This window comes from Homarus americanus, unplaced genomic scaffold, assembly GCF_018991925.1.
Source record: "Homarus americanus isolate GMGI-L3 unplaced genomic scaffold, GMGI_Hamer_2.0 scaffold46659, whole genome shotgun sequence".
Classification (NCBI taxonomy): Eukaryota; Metazoa; Arthropoda; class Malacostraca; order Decapoda; family Nephropidae; genus Homarus; species Homarus americanus.
Window position 1 is genome coordinate 118,286 of NW_024747682.1, and position 26,715 is coordinate 145,000.

General features: G+C 46.6%; 1 protein-coding gene across 1 annotated transcript; it reads left to right on the forward strand.

The window, feature by feature from the left end:
* Positions 1-10,901: 10,901 nt before the first annotated feature.
* Positions 10,902-11,309, forward strand: LOC121879828 (putative uncharacterized protein FLJ46204). Its single transcript, XM_042386624.1, has one exon. The coding sequence runs from the start codon at positions 10,902-10,904 to the stop codon at positions 11,307-11,309; it is 408 nt and encodes a 135-aa protein (XP_042242558.1).
* The last annotated feature ends 15,406 nt before the right edge of the window (positions 11,310-26,715 follow it).

Consider the following 26,715-nt stretch of genomic DNA (forward strand, 5'->3'; position numbering starts at 1 on the left):
CAACATACAACACTCACAACATACAACATTCAAACCAACACTCCACCATACAACTCTCACACATACACACTCACAACATACATATTCACAACATACAACCTCACAACATACAACATTCACAACATACAACATTCACAACATACAACACTCACAACAATACAACACTCACAACATACAACATTCACACATACAACATTCACAACATACAACACTCACAACATACAACCACAACATACAACACTCTGACATACAACATTCACAACATCACTCACACCATACAACTCTCACACCATACAACCTCACAACATACAACATTCTGACATACAACACTCACAACATACAACATTCCAACATACAACACTCACACCATACAACTCACCATACAACATTCACAACATACAACATTCACATACACTCACACCATACAACATTCACAACATACAACACTCACAACATACAACATTCACAACATACAACATTCACAACATACAACATTCACAACATACAACACTCACAACATACAACATTCACAACATACAACACTCACAACATACAACATTCACAACATACAACACTCACAACATACAACATTCACAACATACAACACTCACAACATACAACACTCACAACATACAACACTCACAACATACAACACTCACAACATACAACACTCACAACATACAACATTCACAACATACAACACTCACAACATACAACATTCACAACATACAACACTCACAACATACAACATTCACAACATACAACATTCACAACATACAACATTCACAACATACAACACTCACAACATACAACATTCACAACATACAACACTCACAACATACAACATTCACAACATACAACACTCACAACATACAACATTCACAACATACAACACTCACAACATACAACACTCACAACATACAATATTACCAACATACAACACTCTGTATACAACATTCACAACATACAGCATTCATTTCTGGTACAGAGTGGTCAGCCCGCGTCATGCTTCACTCACTCCAGGAATGGTCACTGTTGGATACTTGCAGTAGCAGGGGAGGGGGCTGGGGAGTGTGTGTGTGTGGGGAGAGGCATGGAGGTGTGGGGGGGCATGGAGGGGTGTGGGGAGCAGGCAAGGGAAGTGTGTGGGGGAGGGGCAGGGAATGTTTGAGGGAAGGACAGTGAGGGGTGTGGGGAGGGGGCAGGCAAGGGGGGTGTGGGGAGGGGGCAGGGGGAATGTTGAGGAAGGACAGTGAGGGGTGTGGGGAGGGAGCAGGCAAGGGAAGTGTGGGGAGGGCAGAGCAAAGAGAGTCAGGGGAGCAGGGAATGTTTGAGGAAGGACAGTGAGGGTGTGGGGAGGGGCAGGCAAGGGAAGTGTGGGGAGGGGCAGTGAGGGTGTGGGAGGGGTGACCCTATTTAATGACAATCGGCTGACGTCCATGACCAGGTAGTGACGTCACAGGACAAGAGAGGAGAGGGAGGAAGGAGACAGAGAGATGAGACGAAGATGGAGAGGGAAGAGAGAGAGAAAAAAAGAGGAGGAAGAAGATGGAAGTGAGAAGAGGAAGAGGAAGGAAGGGAAGAAATGGAAAGCGGAAGCGAGAAAGAGGAAGCACACGAGAGGAAGAGGAAGGAGATGAAAGAGACGAAGAGGAAGGGGATGGAGATCATAGAGACGGAAAAGGAAGGTTAGAGAAGAAGAGGAAGGAGAGAAGACGGAGGAAGGATAGAAGAAAAGGAAGGAAACATAGAAGAGAAAGGGGAATTAGACACAGAAGAGAGGATAAGAGGAGAACAAGAGTGATATAAAGGACTGGGGAAAAAGAAGAGGAGAACGATAGAAGAAAGCAGAGAGAGAGAGAGAGAGAGAAATAAGAGCAGGGGAGGAGGAAAAGAGGCAGGGAGAGGCGGGAGGGAGAGAGGCAGGGAGAGGCGAGAGGGAGAGAGGCAGGGAGAGGGGAGAGGGATAGGCAGGGAGAGGAGAGAGGCAGGGAGAGGGGAGAGGAGGGAGAGGAGGGAGAGTGAGTGAGTGAGTGGAAGTCTAGAATGACTTGAATATTTACATGCATCCGTGTTCCAGCTCTCAAGGTGGGCTTTCCCAGGCAGGTGTGGGAGAGTCAGCTACTGGAGGCTGAGAGAGAGAGAGAATGCAACATTATTATAATATTATTATTAAAGCAGTAAGCTATTGAAATTACTCTCCTAAACACCACCACCACACACCAACACCATCACCATCACAACGACACCATCACCACAGCAACACCATCACCACACACCAACACCACCACCACCACCACCACCATCACCACACACCAACACCATCTCCATCACAACGACACCATCACCACGCAGCAACACCACCACCATACACCAACACCACCACCACCATCACCCACACCATACCATCACCACACACCAGCACCATCACCACCACCATCACCACACACCAACACCATCTACACACCAACACCATCCACCACCACCCTCACCACACACAACACCATCACCACACACACCAACACCATCACCACACACCAACACCATCACCACCACCATCACCACACACCAACCTCATCTCCATCACAATGATACTGCATCACCCACACACCAACACAACCACCACACACCAACACCATCACACCACCACCATCACCACACACACCAACACCATCACCACCACCATCACCACACACCAACACCATCTCCCATCTGCTGACACCATCACCACACAACAACACCACCACCACACACCAACACCATCACCACCACCATCACCACACACCAACACCATCCACCACACACCAACACCATCACCACCACCATCACCACACAGCAACACCACCACCACACACCAACACCATCACCACCACCATCACCACACACCAACACCATCACCACACACCAACACCATCACCACCACCATCACCACACACCAACACCATCACCACACACCAACACCATCACCACCACCATCACCCACACCAACACCATCATCACACACCATCACCACCACCATCACACACGCCAACACCATCTCCATCACAACGACACCATCACCACACACCAACACCACCACCACACAGCAACACCATCACCACCACCATCACCACACACCAACACCATCACCACCAACATCACCACCACACACCAACACACCAACAACACTACCACACACCAACAACACCAACACAAAACTGAACAACACCTAAATCCGGCTTCCATTCTCGATTCACATAACTGAGAAAACAACAAAAAACGTGAAGATAATTACCAGGTGTTCAATGTGCCATGGCCTCCTTACCTGCCTGTATAAACCACTTACCATTACCTAATTTGCATATGAGGCAGGTAAGGGTTGTGACAAGGTGAATACTGTTCCTTCTACCTCTTCATGGTTGGCTGAACGTTATGTTGGGCGAGAGACCTGGTTGTATGGTTGTATGGTTGGTAGTGGTGGTGAGTGTAGTGGTGGTGGAAGTAGTACCCGTGGTGGTGGTAGTAGTAGTAGTAGTAGTAGTAGTAGTAGTATCCCATAAATACGCACCACAAACATAAACAACTTATTCATTAAAAAAAAACACATTAACTTTCCATAGTAAACACAATGTTGACACCGGGAGACGTAATCACCCCCTCCCACCATCTCTGTCACCCTCTACGACTGACAGCAATTACCCAACACAGCGAGACTCTCCACTGAAGATATCTCACACACCTCGCCCGCCCGCCTCGTAAGATGCAAATTAGCGATTCATTACGATTTTTTTTTAACGACGATTTCTCTCTCGCGAATCATTTTCTGCGGGATTTTATAATTCGCGCTAACACATCGACTCTCTCTCTGCTTGTCGTACATTAAAACGTCTTGGTTATTGCTTGAGGCAGAGTTACGGGTGTATTATAAGTGTACACTCTACTCCTTAAAGAAAATTACTCGACATCATAATCCAGGTGAGGCGCTAGACTGTGGCTGGATAACACGGCGATAATTAACACCAATTTACCTGTTATTTTGTACGGTCAGTTTCTGCTGAGGCGGGTGGAAGTGAGGTGCAGTATGAGATTGATTATATATATATATGGTGTTAGAGTGTCAAGGATTATAAAATTGTGTCAATGGATGTCAGAAGGTATCAAGAGGTGCCATAGAGTGTCAAGAGGTATCTAAGAGTGTTAAGGAGTGTCAAGGGGTGCCATAGAGTGTCAAGAGGTATCTGAGAGTGTTAAGGAGTGTCAAGGGGTGCCATAGAGTGTCAAGAGGTATCTGAGAGTGTTAAGGAGTGTCAAGGGGTGCCATAGAGTGTCAAGAGGTATCTGAGAGTGTTAAGGAGTGTCAAGGGGTGCCGGGAGATATCTGGAGGTGTCAAGGCCTGCGTGTTTCCCTCTCACTGAAGTAAAGTCTCAATGCAATTTTCACGCCATTCTCACAAAGCTGTAGGGAGAGAGTCAGTAGTTACGGTAGAGTCTCAGTGACATTTCGACGCCACTCAACACAACAATTCTCAACGGTTCCTCACTCATCGTCTCTTCCCTTTGTCTTGGACCACGAGAACATATCTGGCCAAGGTCGAGTTTCAGTCCAATTTCGATGACATTTAGATCATCATATTATTTTTTTTATCGTACTTAATATGTAAGAGTCAGAAGCGTTCTTACAATATCGATAGTAAACATCTTAGCGTGTGAGTTAATAAACATACAGTTCGTGTTGCTGTGTTTAGGAATCCGGATTTAATTAAGTATAGGAATCCGGATCTACGTTTATTTACTATGTGATATTACTTTAAGGTCTCATTTATTGTATCTTTACACACACACACACACATATGTATATCACCTTCCTGCAACCACGCTACACATTCATACGTTCCCTCCCACGTTCACCCTCTCCCCCACGTTTACCTTCTCCCTCCCTCCCCCCTCACCAGATACCTGCATAATTAACACAGGTGTAATATTCCACTAGTATAATTAACCCGACCCTTAATACTTGTCCAGTGTGTTCCATGGCTTGTAGTAGCTCTCTCTCTCTCTCTCTCTCTCTCTCTCTCTCTCTCTCTCTCTCTCTCTCTCTCTATTACTTTCTTTTTTTCCACCCCTCCTTCCATTAATTCCTCCTCTTCTTCCTCCATTAACTCCAACTTCTTCTTCCTCCTGCTCTTCCTCCTTCTTCTCCTCCTCCTCCTCCCCTTCTATAATTCTTCCTTTCCCTCCTTCCCTTCCACCTCTAATTCTTCCTTTTCCTCCTTCTCTTCCACTAACTCCTCCTGTTCCTCCTTCTCGTCCCCCTCTTGCTCCTCCTCTTCCCCCTTCGCCTCCTCCTCCACCACTAATTCTTCCTTCTCCTCCTCCTCTTGCTGCTCCTCCTCCTCCTCCTCCTCCTCCTCTTGCTGCTCCTCCTCCTCTAGTGTATATCAGTGATGGGTATTGATTCTCGGTCACGTTCCTGGAACTCATTTAGTGCCCGTCACTCACCCACTCGTCACTACACTCTCACACCTCTCTCATTCCTCTTACACCTACAATCATTCACTTACACCTACAGTCAGTCACTCTCACTACTACAGTCAGTCACTCTCACTACTACAGTCACTCCCTCTCACACCTACAGTCACTCCCTCTCACTATTACAATCACTCCCTCTCACACCTACAGTCACTCCCTCTCACACCTACAGTCACTCCCTCTCACACCTACAGTCACTCCCTCTCACTATTACAGTCACTCACTCTTAACACTTTCCGTGATCACCTACAGTAACTATATAATTGCGTTTATGGGTATGTATGTACAGTATGTACAGTATGTACGTATGTATGTATGTATGTATGTATGTATGTATGTATGTATGTATATATGCAGGAATTCTATACAGTATATATATTATAGAATACATTTATATGAGTATCACATCCCACACGTAGGTCGTAAGCCTCAAACACAACACTTGAGCGTTAGTTAAGTGCACCTGCTTACTGCCTGTCTAATTATATTTATCACCTTAATTACATTTATTCTTACCATACACCTGTGACTACACACCAGGTGCTATTACCACCCAAGTAGAGGTGCTCCGGTACACTTAATGTAATGTCAGGTGAAATTCTATTGGCTAATCGTTTAATCTCGGGAGGGGTTGATGTGTGTGTGTGGGGGGGGGGCAGACTCGGTACCAGTGTCTTCAGCTGTAGGAAGCTGAAATTATCTACTAAGTTGCACGTATATCGATCAGTGGTCATCCCCACCCTGCTGTATGGCAGAGAGACATGGGTCACATATAGGAGGTACCTCAACGTAGTCTACGTTCCATCCTCCGAGTTTGCTGGGAAGACAAGAGAACAAATGCCAGTATTCTCGCTGACACCAACTGTAGGAGCATCGAGGCTACCATTATCCACAAACAACTACGTTGGACTGGCCATGTTACCCGCATGGACGACAGTAGACTGCTAAAGCAGCTACTTTACAGTCACCTAGCGATTAGTAAAGGTAACGCCGGCGGGCAACTGAAAAGGTATAAGGATAGTCTTAAGACGAACCTGAAAAAGTGCCAAATCGACCCCCTCACCTGGGAGACGATTACTCCACACCGTGACGCTTGGAGGAGCACCACACGAGAAGGTGTCAATACCTTCGAGTTAGCCCGACTGCAAACCGAGGCAAACAAGTACCAATGCCGGAAAGACGCTGCCGCCGCTCCTCCCGCACTAGGTGTAGCCCTCCACATGTGCAACATCTGTAGACGACCCTGCCCGTCCTGTATCGGCCGCTAGTCACCTCAGAGCTCACCAATGAAGGTGACATCCTTAATAACTCATATCATTGTAGCATAGCTGGATGATCGTCATACTCGATTCCGGGTGACAGCAAAGTAGTAGTAGTAGAACGAACTCGTAACAATGGTTTTAAATTAGACAAATTTACATTTAGGCGCGAAATAGGTAAACATTGGTTTGGTAACAGAGTAGTGGACGACTGGAACAAGTTACCAAATATCATCATTAACTCGAATACTCTGGATAGCTTCAAACATAGGTTGGATGGATATATGAACAATAGGGGTTGGGTGTAAATGGGACTGCCCAGTATGGGCCAATAGGCCCGCTGCAGTTTCCTCCATTCTTATGTTCTTTTGTGTGTGTTTATAGAATGTGTATCTAATAATAATAATAATAATAATAATAATAATAATAATAATAATAATAATGATAAAAATAATAATAATAAAATAATAATTAACGGTCTACTGAAAGAACATGGCAGTCAAAAGGCTTAAAATATGTACCGGTGTATGTGTGTGTTCGTATGTAGATGCCTATCTATGTAATTTATTGTGTGAAGTAATACTAATGTATGTAGAGTAAAGTATGTTTAACTATGTATATATGTATCTATATGCATTTGCGTGTACATGTACATTACCTGTGTGTACGTGTGTATACAGTATGTCTGAGTGTATGTATATATTTGTGTACATGAAAGTATACCAATGCATGAGGGGAAAAACACTATGTAATTATGCATCAATATAATTTAGGTGAAGAAAGACAGAAGGAGACAGCAGACAGAACTGACTATTGGGCAGACTAACTAAGCAACAGGAGAACACACAGACAGACAGACAGACACTACAACACCAGCCATGATAACCACTTGTAGCCCCGTCTAAATCACCATCATGGCGTCTGTCTAATTTCTGTCCAAGTCACGTCATGATCCCTTACACCCTCTATATCTGTCTCCTATATCTAACCTCTATGATAATGACTGATATATGACAGTAACCCTTATATTAACTAAATTCTATAAACCTATATTAAAAGTTATCTCTATATATATTTTGGTATATCAGACTCTTGTTTATATTATACAAATTCAACAAAAAGTTTCATATATTTATCTATTTATATATAAGACCCTTTTTTAATTATCTAAATCATATACGTTCTAAATCTAAAATCAGTTCTTTATATTAACTAAAGTCTATCTAAATCGAGTCAAATTCATCAAAATCTAAAATATCACTAATTTCTAGGTTCATTTTTCTCATAATTTTCACTTCTAAAATATAATGATGTTATGGAATTTGTATATATTTTATTTTTATTTATTTAATTTTTAGTTTTAGTTATGACAGTAAACAACATTTTAATGAAACACAACAAACTTAACCACATTTTTCCCCCTATTAAGTCGCTTTAAGTAGCCAAATACAAAATGTCTTGTCCAATTAAAATCCGGAGTTTGACGATCCACAATGACATTATCGGTCTTTGTTACGTCATGAGTTCTTACCAACCAATCACACGACGTTGTCAGTTGTCTTCGTTACGTCACGAGATCCTTCCAACCAATCACACGACGTTGTCAGTTGTCTTTGTTACGTCACGAGATCCTTCCAACCAATCACACGACGTTGTCAGTTGTCTTTGTTACGTCACGAGATCCTTCCAACCAATCACACGACGTTGTCAGCTATCGTGTGCAAAGTGACGTCACACCCACGTCACCCCCTCCACCACAACAACGATCAGCTGCTTCTTGTTTACATCTCAGCCATCTCTAAATTATCTCTCATTCTCTCGATGTCTCTCTAAATTTTCTTTCATTTTTTTTCATTCACTGTCTCTTGTTTTCTTTCTCCTACTCTTTTACTCTCTCTTCTCTGTCTTCCTCTCTCTCTCACTATCTTTTCATTTTCTCTCTTATTCTCTCTCGACTCTCCTTCCCCCACTCCCTTTAACCCAACCCCCCTTCCTCTACCTCTCTCCCACTCAGACTCTCCCTCTCCCTCACTCTCACGAACTTTCTTCCCTCTTCCTCTCACCCACTCACTTTCCTCCCAATCCCTCTCTCTTCCTTCCTCTTCCTCTATCCCACACACTCACTTTCCTCCCATCCCTCTCTCTACCTCCCACTCCCACTCTCTTCCTCCCAATCCCCTCTCTCTTCCTCCCATCCCTTCTCCTCTTTCTCAAAGCCCACTCCTCTTCCTCCACTCCCTCTCTCTACCTCCCCTCCTCTCTCTTCCTCCCTCCCTCTCTCTACCTTACTCCCTCTCTCTTCCTCCCCTCCTCTCTCTACCTCCCCTCCCTCCTTTCTCTACCTCCTCTCCCCCTCTCTACCTCCCTCCTCTCTCTACCTCCACTCCCCTCTCTCTACCTCCCTCCCTCTCTCCCACCTCCCCTCCCTCTCTCTACACCTCCCCTCCCCTCCTCTCACCTCCCTCCCTCTCTCCCCACCTCCCACTCCCTCTCTCTACCTCCCACTCCCTCTCTCTACCTCCCACTCCCTCTCTCTACCTCCCACTCCCTCTCTCTACCTCCCACTCCCTCTCTCTACCTCCCACTCCCTCTCTTCCTCACACTCACTCTCCCACTCACTCTCACCAGGCACTGTGTCAACATATCAGGTCTGGCTCTCAAACGTTTCTTAAATATTTTTCTTCACATTTTCAGCTTCAAGAAACGTCTCAAGATTTGCTTTTTTTTTTTTGCTTTTTGGTCACGTGACGTTATTATGCTTTACTCTTTTGCTTTATTTATTTCTTACTTTGGTTATTTTTCTTCCTTTTACTTAGTATTTCATCTTATCTTACTTTATTTACTTCCTACTTGTTTTTACGTTTTATCTCTCTTGTATCTCACGTACTCAATACTTTACTCTCTCTCTCCACATTTTCACCGCTCTAAAAATAGAGAGGCTTCGATCCTTTAAAAATCCGAACCCACGACTTCGAATCCCACTTGGGTGTAGGACTCAGGATCAGATGCCACTAATCCTACGATATGAAGGTCTCAGGAACCCTCTTACGCCCCCTCCCCCCCCTGAACCTCCTTCACTGGAGCCACCTGTACCTTCACCTGCACCCCTGTACCTTAATCGCCCCCCCCCCCATGGACCTTCACCTGCCTCCTGGACCACCTTCACCTGCCCCCCTGACCTTCACCTAGCCTCCTGACCTTCACTCCCCTGGACCTTCACCTAGGCCTCCTGACCTTCACCTGACCCCTGACCTTCACCTGCACAACATAACTAATGCCAGAAAAATGTCGGAAACCGGGGATGGTAACTTTAGCTGGTGTGATTAATATTCATGTTGACGGGATGGGGGGGAGGAAGGGGTGAGGAGGAAGGGGGTAGTGGTGAAGGGGAGGGTAGTGGTGGTGGTGAAGGGGTAGATGAGGTGTGGGTGGAGAAGGAAGATTGTGTGTTGGTGAAGGTGAGGGAGGGTATTAAGAAGGAAGGATGGAGAGAAAGAGGAAGAGGGAGAGACGGTGATAAGAGAGAGGGGGGATGAAGGTAAGAGTACGGAAGGGAAAGGGTTGGCAAGGAGTGAAGGAGGGGAAGGGTGTGGTCTGTGTGTGTGAGAGAGAGAGAGAGAGAGAGAGAGAGAGAGAGAGAGAGAGAGAGAGAGAGAGAGAGAGAGAGAAATATCCAAACACCCACAAACACACTCCAACCACTAACACGGTGTTGCTAAGTATAGAGGGTGTCACACAGCATAAAAACACCCACACAAAGACCAACAGTTCCAACACCTCTCTCGTGTTTTTTTTTAACCTTTATTTTATGGGGCTGCCTGCATGGCCAATGAGTTCACACGGGACCAGGGCAAGGTCTTTTGTCATACTGTGGGGTGTGTGTGTGTGTGTGTGTGTGTGTGTGTGTGTGTGTGTGTGTGTGTGTGTGTGTGTGTGTGTGTGTGTGTGTGTGTGTGTGTGTGTAGACAGAACGGACAGACAAAAAGTGTGTTTGTATATATATTAAACTAGACACACACACACACACACACACACACACACACACACACCACACACACACACACACACACACACACACACACACACACACACACACATACACACACTCTAGCAATAACAGAAACATATACAACAATGGTTCACACTCAAAGGTTCACACTCAAAGGTTCACACTCAAAGGTTCACACTCAAGGCACCTCAAAGGTTCACACTATAGTTACCTCAGGTTCACCAGTTCCCAAATCCTCGTTCACACGTCACACCAAGGTTCACACTCTTCACCAAGGTTCACCTCAAGGTTCACACCAAAGGTTCACACTCAAAGGTTCACACTCAAAGGTTCACACTCAAAGGTTCACACTCATAGGTTCACACTCAAAGGTTCACACTCAAAGGTTCACACTCAAAGGTTCACACTCAAAGGTTCACACTCAAAGGTTCACACTCATAGGTTCACACTCAAAGGTTCACACTCAAAGGTTCACACTCAAAGGTTCACACTCAAAAGATGAAGTATTGTGGGTGTTAGGAGGGAATTATTAGTCACCGTCCGTTTAAATATTTAAATTACCTGAGAAGAGAAGGGCAACACCCTGACCTGTTCCTCCCCTGTGTGAGAGAGAGAGAGAGAGAGAGAGAGAGAGAGAGAGAGAAATGCTCTCTCTCTCTCTCTGTTAGGGATTTGTTGTATTTATGATTGCCTATCAGTGTTCCTCTCCTCCACACACACACACACACACACACACACACACACACACACACACACACACACAACACACACACACACAGACAGACAGACAGATAAATGGCGCAATATATATATAAATACAGTATACACACATATGACAAAGAGAGAGAGAGAGAGAGAGAGAGAGAGAGAGAGAGAGAGAGAGAGAGAGAGAGAGAGAGAGAGAGAGAGAGAGAGAGAGAGAGAGAGTAAATAAGTGAGAGTGAGAGCGTGTAGCTGGTAGGGGGACTCTCACACTCTCCCTAAATAAACTATCCTTCCAAATACATTTTTTTTCACCTCACTGTTTCTGATATTTTGTACCCTGTTTTTATTTGGGGGGAGGGGAGAGAGGGAGATAGTTGTGAGAGGAGGGATGGAGGGGGTAGGTAAGGAGAGAGAGGGAAGGAGAGGGGTGGTGAGGGAGAGATGGAAGGGAAGGCGGTTGGGAGAGAAGGAGGGAAGGGAAGGGGAATATGGGGAGAGGTGGGTGGAGGAAGGAGGAAGAGGGGATGGAAAGGAGGAGGTGAGGGATGGGGAGAGGAGGAAGGAAGATAAAGGTGGGTGGAGGAGAAGGAGGACAACCACAGTTTCATCACACACAAACAACACACCCCAAACACACACACACAAACAACACACTACAAAACACACACAAACAACACACCTGCCAAACACACACACAAACAACACACCTGCCAAACACACACACAACACACCTGCCAAAACACACACACAAACAACACACCTGCCAAACACACACACACAAACAACACACCTGCCAAACACACACAAACAACACACCTGCCAAACACACACACAAACAACACACCCAAACACACACACAAACAACACACCTGCCAAACACACACACAAACAACACATCTGCCAAAACACACACAACACACCTGCCAAACACACACACAAACAACACCAAGCAAACACACACACACAAACAACACCGCCAAAGCACACACAACACACCCACAAACACACACACACAACACACCTGCCAAACACACACAAACAACACACCTGCCAAACACACACACACACAAACAACACACCTACAAACACACAAACAACACACCTCAAACACACAAACAACACACCTGCCAAACACACACACAACACACCTGCCAAACACACACACAAACAACACACCTGCCAAACACACACACACAAACAACACACCTGCCAAACACACACACAACACACCTGCCAAACACACACACACAACACACCTGCCAAACACACACACACAAACAACACACCTGCCAAAACACACACACAAACAACACACCTGCCAAACACACAAACAAACACACCTGCAAAACACACAAACAACACACACCAAACACACAACAACACACCTGCCAAACACACAACACACCTGCCAAACACACAAACAACATGCAACAACACACACACACAAACAACACACCTGCCAAACACAAACACACAAACAACACACCCAGCAAACACACACACACACAAACAACACACCTGCCAAACACACACACACAACAACAACACACTGCCAAAACACACACACACAAACAACACACCTGCCAAACACACACACACACAACAACACACACCTGCCAAACACACACATACAAACAACACACCTGCCAAACACACACACACAAACAACACACCTGCCAAACACACACACACAAACAAACACACCCAAGCAAACACACACACACAACAACACACCTGCCAAACACACACACACAAACAACACACCCAACAAACACACACACAAACAACACACCTGCCAAACACACACACAAACAACACACCTGCCAAACACACACACACACACTGCCAAACACACACACAAACAACACACCTGCCAACACACACACAAACAACACACTGCCAAACACACACACAACACACCTGCCAAACACACACACACACAACACACCTGCCAAACACACACAAACAACACACCTGCCAAACACACACACACAAACAACACACCTGCCAAACACACACACAACACACCTGCCAAACACACACACAAACAAACACACCTGCCAAACACACACACACAAACAACACACTCCAAGCAAAGACACACACAACACACCCAAACACACACACACAAAACAACACACCTGCCAAACACACACACACAAACAACACACCCAAACAAACACACAAAACAACACACCTGCCAAAGACACAAACAACACACCTGCCAAACACACAAACAACACACCTGCCAAAACACACACACACAAACAAACACACCTGCCAAACACACACACACAAACAACACACTGCCAAACACACAAACAACACACCTGCCAAACACACACACACAAACAACACACCTGCCAAACACAACAACACACCCAAACACACACACAAACAACACACCCAGCAAACAACACACACACACACAAACAACACACCTGCCAAACACAAACACAAACAACACACCTCCAAACACACACACACAAACAAACACACTCAACAAACACACACACACAACAACACACCTGCCAAACACACACATAAAACAACACACCTGCACAAACACACACACAAACAACACACCTGCCAAACACAACACACACAACAACACACACCTGCCAAACACACACACACAACAACACACCTGCCAAACACACACACACAACAACACACCTGCCAAACACACACAAGCAACACACCCCAAACACACAAACAACACACCAAGCAAACACACACACACACAAACAACACACCTGCCAAACACACACACACAAACAACACCTGCCAAACACACACACACAACAACACACCTGCCAAACACACACACACAAACAACACACCTGCCAAAACACACACATACAAACAACACACCCACAAACACACACACACAAACAACACACCTGCCAAACACACACACACAAACAACACACCTGCCAAACACACACACAAGCAACACCCAAACACACAAACAACACACCTGCCAAACCACACACACACAAACAACCACCTGCCAAACACACCAAACAACACACCTGCAAACACACACACCAAACAACACACCTGCAAACACACACACACAAACAAACACACCTGCCAAACACACACACAAACAACACACCTGCAAACACCCACCTAAACAACACACCTGCCAAACACACACACAAACAACACACCTGCCAAACACACAAACAACACACCTGCCAAACACACACACAAACAACACACCCACCTTAAACACACACACAAACAACACACCTGCAAACAAACACACAAACAACACACCTGCCAAACACACACACACAAACAACAACACACCTGTAGACACACACTAGACAACACACCTGCAAGCCACACACACGAATGACACCTGAGCACACACACAACACACAAACCACACATGCCTGACAAACACACACACATGAACACACACACTGAACAACACACCATAGCAAACAAAGAACAAACACCTGAACAACACACATAAACACACACACGAACAAACACACTTAAGAACACACACACAAAACAACACACCTGCAAACACACACACTAAACAACACACACCTGAACACACACACACAAACAACACATATATGAGCAAAAAACACACACAAACAACACACCTGCCAAACACACACCAGAAACAACACACCTGCAAACACACACACACATGAACACACATGAAACACACACACACAAACAACACACCTGCCAAACACAGCACTGAACAACTGCCACACGAACAAACACTGAACAACACACATGAACCCACACAAACAACACACCTGCCAAACACACACCAAACAACACACCTGTAAACACACACACACAAACAACCCAAACACGCACACACAAACAAACACACCTGCCAAACACACCTGAAACAACACGCCTTCTAAACACACACCGAACAACCTGCCAAATGAACCCACACAATACACACAAAAACCCACCTGAACACACACATAAACAACACACTTACCTAAACAACACCCTGACACACACAAACAACACACTTAATGACCCACACACACAAACACACACCTGAGCCACATACACACAGACAACACACATAGCCACACACACCTACATAAACACACTGCAAACACACACGCACACATACCACACACAAACAACACCTGCCAAGACACAAACAACACACCTGTAGACACACCAACCACACAGAACACACACAAACACATAGACACAGACAACACACCTAGCCAGCACAGACAACACACTTATAACCAGACACACACCGAACAACCACCTGCCAAACACACACACACACAGACAACACACCTGCCAAACCACACAAACAACACACCTAGCAAACACACACACCTGAACAACACACCTGTAAACCACACAAACAACACACACCTGCCAAACACACACACACAAAACACACCTGCCAAACACACAAACAACACACCTGCCAAACACACACAAACAACACACCTGTGAAACACACATACCCAGACAACACACCCTGCCAAACACACACAAACAACACACCTGAAACCACACACACCTGAACAAACACACCAAACACACTCAAACAACACACCTGCACCAAACACACACAAACAACACACACCTGCCAAACACACACAAAACAACCACACCTGCAAACACACACAAACAACAAACTCAAAGACACACAAAACAAACACACACAAAGACACACACAAACAAACACACCTGCCAAACACACACACAAACAACAATAACCGCCAAACACACACAAACAACACACCTGCCAAACACACACACACAAACAACACACTCCAAACAACACAAACAAACACACCCAAGCAAACACACACACAAACAACACACCTGCCAAACACACACACAAACAACACACCTGCCAAAACACACACACACACAAAACACACCTGCCAAACACACACACAAACAACACACCTGCCAAACACACACACAAACAACACAACCTGCCAAACACACATTCAAACAACACACCCAAGCAACACACACACACAAACAACACACCTGCCAAACACACACACACAAACAACACACCTGCCAAACACACACACAAACAACACACCTGCCAAACACACACACAAAACAACACACCTGCCAAACACACACACACAAACAACACACCTGCCAAACACACACACAAACACACCTGCCAAACACACACACACAAAACACACCTGCCAAACACACACACACAAACAACACACCTGGCAAACACACACACAAACAACACACCTGCCAAACACACACACAAACAACACACCTGCCAAACACACACACACAAACAACACACCTGCCAAACACACACACAAACAACACACCCAAGCCAAACACACACAAACAACACACCTGCCAAACACACACACAAACAACACACCTGCCAAACACACACACAAACAACACACCTGCCAAACACACACACACAAACAACACACTACAAACACACACACACAAACAACACACCTGCCAAACACACACACACACAAACAACACACCAACACAGACACAAACAACACACCTGCCAAAGACACACACACACAAACAACACACCTGCCAAACACACACACACACACAACAACACACCTGCCAAACACACAAAACAACACACTCCACACAGACACACACAAACAACACACCTGCCAAACACACACACACAAACAACACACACCTGCCAAACACACAAACAACAACACCTGCCAAACACACACAAACAACACACCTGCCAAAGACACACACAAACAACACACCTGCCAAACACACACACAAACAACACACCTGCCAAACACACACACACAAACAACACATGCCAAACGTACACACACAAACAACACACCTGCCAAACACACACACACACAAACAACACACCTGCCAAACACACACACACAAACAACACACCTGCCAAAGACACACACAAAACAACACACCTGCCAAAGACACACACACACAAACAACACACCTGCCAAACACACACACACACACAAATAACACACCTGCCAAACACACAAACAACACACCTGCCAACACACACAAACAACACACCAGCCAAACACACACACACAAACAACACACACCTGCGAAACACACACACACAAACAACACCTGCCAAACATAACAACACACAAACAAACACACCCCAAACACACACACACACAAACAACACACCTGCCAACACACACACACAAACAACACACCCCAAACACACACACACACAAACAACACACACCTCCACACACACACACACAAACAACACACCTGACACACTACATACCTGCCCATACTCGTTCTAACGTGCTAATTAGACCCATAACCCTTGCGTCATTAGTTACATGACAGATCCGCACCCCAACACACTCTCTGTTGGGCTCAAACCTGTCAACCGGTTAGAGGTTCACACACACACACACACACACACACACACACACACACACACACACACACATGGATATAAATGTACAAACACGGGTTTGAATCCATTTGAATTTTGTTTACGTAATGGCTTTGTACCCTGGGTGGATGGGGGGGTAGGGTGACAATGAGAGGAGGAAGGTAGAGTGGGGGATGAGAGGAGGATAGTATAGTGGGAGATAAAATGGAGGGATGGAAGATAGAGTGGACAATAAGAGGGAGGGAAGGTAAGGTGGGAGAGGAGGAAGAGGAAGGAAAGTAGGGTGAGGGATGAGAGGGAGAGAGGAGGGAAGGAGTGGGAGGGATGAGAGGGATAGAGGAGGGAAGGAGGGGAGGAAAGTGAACAGAGATATAGCCAGGCAGTGATAAACAGAGAGAGAGAGAGAGAGAGAGAGTTAACACACAATCCCTGACTATGTATGGTAAGCGTTCGACTCAGTTTATTTATGTTTAATGCAAATATTTTCACAGTGACAAAATATACCGGTACTAGACACACTGGGGAAATATACCGGTACTAGACACACTGGGTGGAATATACCGGTTCTAGACACACTGGGTGGGAATATACCGATACTAGACACACTGGGTGGAATATACCGGTACTAGACACGGGGAATATCGTACTAGACACACTGGGTGGAATATACCGGTACTAGACACACGGGGGAAATATACCGGTACTAGACACACTGGGTGGAATATACCGGTACTAGACACACGGTGGATATACCGGTACTGACACACTGGTGGGAACACCGGTACTAGACACACTGTGGATATACCCACACACACTGGTGGGGATATACCGTACTAGACACACTGGGTGGGATATACCAACTAGAACACTGGTGATATACGCACTAGACACACTGGGTGGGGATATACCGGTACTAGACACTTGGGGAATATACCGGTACTAGACACTGGGTGGAATATACCGGTACTAGACACACTGGGGGAATATACCGGTACTAGACACACTGGGTGGGATATACCGGTACTAGACACTGGTGGGGATATACCGGTACTGGACACACTGGGTGGAATATACCGTACTAGACACACTGGTGGGAATATACCAGTACTAGACACAATTGGGTGAATATAATGTACTAGACACAGGGGAATATACCGGACTAGACAACTGGAAATACCGGACTAGACACACTGGGTGGGAATATACCGGTACTAGACACACTGGGTGGAATATACCGGTACTAGACAACACTGGGGAATATACCGGTACTAGACACACTGGGTGGGGATATACCGGTACTAGACACACTGGGTGGGGATATACCGGTACTGGACACACTGGGGGAATATACCGGAATTAGACACACTGGGGGGAATATACTGGTACTAGACACACTGGGGGGAATATACCGGTACTAGACACACTGGGTGGGGATATACCGGTACTAGACACACTGGGTGGGGATATACCGGTACTAGACACACTGGGTGGGATATACCAGTACTAGAACACTGGGTGGGGATATACCGGTACTAGACACACTGGGTGGAAATATACCGGTACTAGACACACTGGGGAAATACTACAGACACCCGGGGAATATACCGGTACTAGACACACTGGGTGGGAATATGCAGTACTAGACACACTGGTGGGGATATACCGGTACCAGACACACTGGTGGGGATATACCGGTACTAGACACACTGGGGAATATACCGGTACTAGACACACTGGGGAATATACCGGTACTAGACACACGGGGAATATACCGGTACTAGACACACTGGGTGTATATACTAGACACACTGGGTGGGGATATACCGGTACTAGACACACTGGGTGGGAATATACCGGTACTAGACACACTGGGGGAATATACCGGTACTAGACACGGGGGGATATACCGGTACTAGACACACTGGGTGGGAATATACCGGTACTAGACACACTGGTGGGAATATACCGGTACTAGACACACTGGGTGGGAATCATACCGGTACTAGACACACTGGTGGGGATACCGGTACTAGACACTGGGTGGGGATATACCGGTAGTAAAGGGATATACCGGTACTAGACACACTGGGAGGATATACCGGTACTAGACACACTAGGGAATATACCAGTACTAGACACACTGGGGAATATACCGGTACTAGACACACTGGTGTGGAAATATACTAGACACACTGTGGGAATATACCGGTACTAGACACACTGGGGAATATACCGGTACTAGACACACTGGGGAATATACCGGTACTAGACACACTGGGTGGGAATATACCGTACTAGACACTGGGGAATATACCGGTACTAGACACACGGGGATATACCGGCACTAGACACACTGGGTGGACAACGGTACTAGACACACTGGGGAAATACCGGTACTAGACACTGGGTGAAATATACCGGTACCAGACACTGGGGAATATACCGGTACTAGACACACTGGGGAATATACGGTACTAGACACACTGGGTGGAATATACCGGTACTAGACACACTGGGTGAATATACCGGTACTAGACACACTGGTGAATATACCGGTACTAGACACACTGGGGAATATACCGGTACTAGACACTGGGGAATATACCGGTACTAGACACACTGGTTGGGAATATCGCCAGTACTAGACACACTGGTGGGAATATACCGGTACTAGACACACTGGGGAATATACGTACTAGACACTGTGGAATATACTGCACTAGACACACTGGGTGGAACATACCGGTACTAGACACAACGGGTGGGGAATATACCGGTACTTAACACACGGGGAATATACCGGTACTAGACACACTGGGTGGGAATATACCGGTACTAGACACACTGGGTGGGAATATACCGGTACTAGACACACTGGTGGAATATACCGGTACTAGACACACTGGTGGGAATATACCGGTACTAGACACACTGGGGTGGAATATACCGGTACTAGACACACTGGGTGGGAATATAACCGGTACTAGACACAATCTGGGGATATACCGGTACTAGACACACTGGGGGAATATACCGTACTAGACACACTGGGGGAATATACCGGTACTCAGACACACTTGGGGAATATACCGGTACCAGACACACCGGGGAATATACGGCACCAGACACAACTGGGGGGAATATACCGGTACTAGACACACTGGGGAATATACCGGCAACTAGACACACTGGGTGGAACATAACGGTACCAGACACACCGGGTGGGAACATACCGGTACCAGACACACTAGGGGAACATACCGGTACTAGACACACTGGGGGAAATATACCGGTACTAGACACACTGGGGAATATACCGGTACTAGACACACTGGTGGGAATATACCGGCACTCAACCACTGGGGAATATACCGGTACTAGACACACTGGGGAATATACCGGTACTAGACACACTGGTGGGAATATACCGGTACTAGACACACTGGGGGAATATACCGTACTAGACACTGGGGAATATACCGGTACTAGACACACTGGGTGGGAATATACCGGTACTAGACACTGGGGGATATACCGGTACTAGACACACTGGGAATATACGGTACTAGACACACTGGGTGGAATATACCGGTACTGCAACCACCGGGGAATATACCGGTACTAGACACACTGGGGATATACCAGTACTAGACACACTGGGGGAATACCGGTACCACTGGTGGAACATGGACCAGACACACCGGGGATATACCAGACACATGGGTGGGGATATACCGGTACTAGAAACACTGTAATATACCGGTACTAGACACACTGGGGAATATACCGTACCTGACACACTGGGGGATATACCGGTACTAGACACTGGTGTAGAAATATACCGGTACTAGACACACTGGGTGGGGATATACCGGTACTAGACACACTGGGTGGGGATATACCGGTACTAGACACACTGGGTGGGGATATACCTACTAGACACACTGGTGGGGATATACCGGTACTAGACACACTGGGTGGGGATATACCGGTACTAGACACACTGGGTGGGGACATACCGGTACTAGACACACTGGGTGGGGATATAACGGTACTAGACACTGTGGGGATATACCGGTACTAGACACACTGGGTGGGGATATACCGGTACTAGACACACTGGTGGGGATATACCGGTACTAGACACACTGGGTGGGGATATACCGGTACTAGACACACTGGTGGGATATACCGGCACTAGACACACTGGTGGGATATACCGGTACCACACTGGGTGATATACCGGTACTAGACACACTGGGTGGGGATATACCGGTACTAGACACACTGGGTGATATACCGGTACTAGACACACTGGGGGAATATACCGGTACTAGACACACTGGTGGGGATATACCGGTACTAGACACACGGGGGGATATACCGGTACTAGACACACTGGGTGGGAATATACCGGTACTAGACACACTGGGTGGGGATATACCGTACTAGACACACTATGGATATAACGGTACTAGACACACGTGGGGATATACGGTACTAGACACACTGGGGGATATACCGGTACTAGACACACTAGGGGATATACCGGTACTAGACACACTGGTGGGAATATACCGGTACTAGACACACTGGGTGGGATATACCGGTACTAGACACATCGGTGGGAATATACCGGTACTAGACACACTGGGGAATATACGGTACTAGACACACTGGTGGGGATATACCGGTACTAGACACACTGTGGGGATATACCGGCATCAGACACACTGGGGGAATATACCGGTACTAGACACACCTGGTGATATACCGGCACTAGACACACTGGGTGGGAATATACCGGTACTAGACACACTGGGTGATATACCGGTACTAGACACAGGGATATACCGGTACTAGACACACTGGTGGGAATATACCGGTACTAGACACTGGTAGGAATATACCGGTACTAGACACTGGGTGGGGAATATAATGGCATCAGACACACTGGTTGGGGATATACCGGTACTAGACACACTGGGGGGGATATACTGTACTAGACACACTGGGGGAATATACGGTACCTAGACACACTGGGTGGGAATATACGGTACTAGACACACTGGGTGGGATATACCGGCACGACACACTGGGGGAAATACCGGTACCAGACACACCGGTGGGGACATAACGGTACTAGACACTGGGGGGAATATACCGGTACTAGACACACTGGGGGAATATACCGGTACTAGACACACTGGGGGAATATACCGGCACCTAGACACACTGGGGAATATACCGGTACTAGACACACTGGTGGGAATATACCGGTACTAGACACACGGGGGGAATATACCGGTACTAGACACACGGGGGAATATACCGGTACTAGACACACGGGGGAATATACCTGCCTAGACACACTAGAATATACCAGTACTAGACACACTGGGTGGGGATATACCGGTACCAGACACACTGGGGGAATATACCGGCACTCAGACACACTGGGTGATATACCGGTACTAGACACACTGGGGGATATACCTACTAGACACACTGGGTGGGAATATACCGGTACTAGACACACTGGGAATATACCGGTACAAACACTGGGGAAATATACCGTACTAGACACACTGGGGGAATATACCGGTACCAGACACACTGGGGAATATACCGGTACTAGACACACTGGGGGGAATATATTAAATGGATTACTTAAATACATGTTTACGAGAGAGAGAGAGAGAGAGAGAGAGAGAGAGAGAGAGAGAGAGAACAGAAAATATGAAAAGGGGGCACCTAATCGTCACATCTTTCCTTTTCCTTCATTTCTCTCTCCTCTTCCCCCCTTCTTCCTTGCTCCCCCCCTTTCTACTCTCCCTCCCTTCGTCTACCTTTCCTCCCTCTCCTTCATTTCTTCCTTCCCTTTCCCCTCTGCCTTCCTTCCTACTTCTTTTCCTTTCTTCCTTCCTTCCCTTCCCTCTTCTTCTCCCCTATTCTCTCTTCCTCCACTTTCCAGTCTCTTCCTTCCTCCCCTTTCCCTCTCCATTCCTTACCCCCCTTCCTTCCTTCCCTTCCTCCCCTCCTTTCCTCTCCTCTCTTTCTCCTCTTTCCAACCCCGCCCATTCCTTCATTTTCCTCTCCTTCTCCCTTCTCCCTCTCCTCCCTCGGCACTCTCTCCTCACTCTCCCACAGTGAGAGGATCGAGTCAATATAACAACGGGTTAAAGGATATTGAAACCTCTCCCCCACCCCCTGAGCTGGCAACCCCCCCCCACCCCAGCTGGCCCCACCACCCTCACCACAGCAACCCCCACCCCCCGAGCTGGAACCCACCACCTTCACCACGGCAACCCCCCACCCCCAGCTGGCAACCCACCACCTCACCCACAGCAACCCCCCACCCCCCGAGCTGGCAATCCACCACCTTCACCACGGCAACCCCCCACCCCCAGCTGGCACCCACCACCCTCACCCACGGCAACCCCCAGTTAGGCAACCCACCACCCACACCCACGACACCAACTAGATGATATTTGACCGATTTAACCTATTGGCATTTTACCGTTTAAATGTAGGGAGGGAGAGAAGGAAAGGAAGGAAGGATGGGAAGGATAGAGGATGAGGGAGAGAGAGAGGAAGGAGAGGGGATGGAGGAGAGAGGAGAAAGGAAGAGAGAGAATAGGGAAGAGAGGGGGAAGGAAAGGAAACAAAAAGAGGAAAGGAAGGGAAGGAAATGAGACAAAAGAAGGAGAGAGAGGGAGAAGAGGGAAGGAAAGGCGACAAAAGGAGAGGAGGAGAGAGGGGGAGGGGAGAGGATGGGAGAAGAGGAGGGAAGGAAGGGAATGAGAGAGAATAGGAGAGAAGGTGGAGGAAAGGAGACAAAAGGAGTGAAGGAAGGAGAGGATGAGAGATGGACGGAAGGAAGGAAGGAACAGAGAGAAAAGAGGAAGGAGACAAAAGGGAGGGAGGGAGACAAAAGGAGGAGGGAGACAAAAGGAGGGAAGGAGAGAAGGAGTTAACGACGGGAAGGGAAAAGGGAAATAGGAGGAAGGAAGGAGGTGAATGGGGAAGTGGAGGAAAGGAAGGAGAGGGAAGGAAGAGGAAGAAGGGTGGGAGTTATAGAAGAGGAAGGGAAAGAGGGAAAGGGGAGGAAGGGAGAGAGGAGAAGAAGAGGAAGAGAGAGGAGGGGAAGACAGTAAGGAGGAATACGAAGGAAGGAAAAAAGGAAGAAAAGAAAGAAGATGGAGGAAAGGAGAGGAGGGCAATAACAGGGAGGGATGGAGGAAATGCAGGAAAGGAAAGGAAAAGGAGGAATATTAGGAGAGGAGAAAAGGGCGGAAGGATAAAAGGAGAGAGAGAGAGAGAGAGAGAGAGAGAGAGAGAGAGAGAGAGAGAGAGAGAGAGAGAGAGAGAGAGAGAGAGAGAGAGATAGAGAGAGGAGAGGAGAGAGAGAGAGAGAGAGAGAGAGAGAGAGAGAGAGAGAGAGAGAGAGGGGGTGGATAAAGGAGGGGAAGACTGGTGGTTAATTTTGATCTACTGTCCACTGACTGGAGGGAGAGGGAGGGAGGAGAGAGGGAAGTGGGAGGGAAGGACAGAAGGAGAGGGAAGAGGGACAGATGGACGGGAGAGAGAGAGAGAGAGGTTGGAAATAGAGAGGGAGGAGAGAACGGAGGAAATAGAGAAAGGGAAGGAATAGGAAGGTGAATAAAAGAAGAAGAGAGAGAGAGAGAGAGAGAGAGAGAGAGAGAAAGAGAGAGAGAGAGAGAGAGAAAGAGAGAGAGAGAGAGAGAGAAGAGAGAGAGAGAGAGAGAGAGAGAGAGAGAGAGAGAGAGAGAGAGAGAGAGAGAGAGAGAGAGAGAGAGGTGTCAGTGACCAAGGCAGAATCAAATCTATTAACACAGACCCGAATCATCACATCTATACAAGTTAATTAAATGTAAAAGACAATAATAATCCCTCCCTTAGAACAAGTGAAAATAATTAATAACCTCCCTCCCGTTAATTACCCAACGTGATAATTATTAAAGCATCACACGCTGGTAAGAATAATCGAGTAGATGAAAATAATTATAATTTACGCCTTAAAATTGATTATTCACAATTCCTCTTTCGCTCTCCTTACTATGCCAGCGAAGTGATAATTCAATAATCAGACGCAGTTACGACTAATTATTATCTACCAGCGTTAATAATGTTAAGGTCATAGTAAACGTGAGATAAATAATTATATCAACCTTTCATTATTTTCTGACGTGTGAACCTTCCTTACCGCTATTAAGTCAGTAATCACACACACACACACACACACACACACACACACACACACACACACACACACACACACACACACACACACACACACACACACACACACACGTAAAATATAAACCATTTTTTGAAGAGTCGTTGAAAGGATAATAATGATAATAACAATACAAAAGGGCCATAAAAGAAGAAGAAGAAGAACAGGAACAAGAATAAGAAGAAGAAGAAGAAGAAACATCGAAAAATACCACCCATAACCCACCCCATCCCTCCCACCCCTGCCCGTCCCCACCACTGTCCCCCCTCCTCCCTTCCCCCCACTCGGCCTCAGAAATCTGGTCATCTGGCACGGTACAGTAAGCCTTAACACAGGAGGACAGAAGGTCGAGGAGCGCCCCACAACGTCCCTCTGAGGCTGTGTGTGTGGCCTTTGAACCAGCGGACAAAAAGAGACAAACCAGGTGGTGAAACTAGCCCTTGTTAAGACTGTGCGCGTCCTAGGGGTGAGGATGGATAGGGGAGGAGAGGGGGAGAGAGAGAGAAGAGGGAGGGAGGAGGGAGGGCGGAAACCATGCCTTGTTTTTGAGGGCGATTTGTAGGGTTTTGATGGAGAA

What these genes read in the sequence shown, in the direction of transcription:
- LOC121879828 (XM_042386624.1), top strand. Translation starts at nt 10,902, where the DNA reads ATGGTTCACACTCAAAGGTTCACACTCAAAGGTTCACACTCAAAGGTT.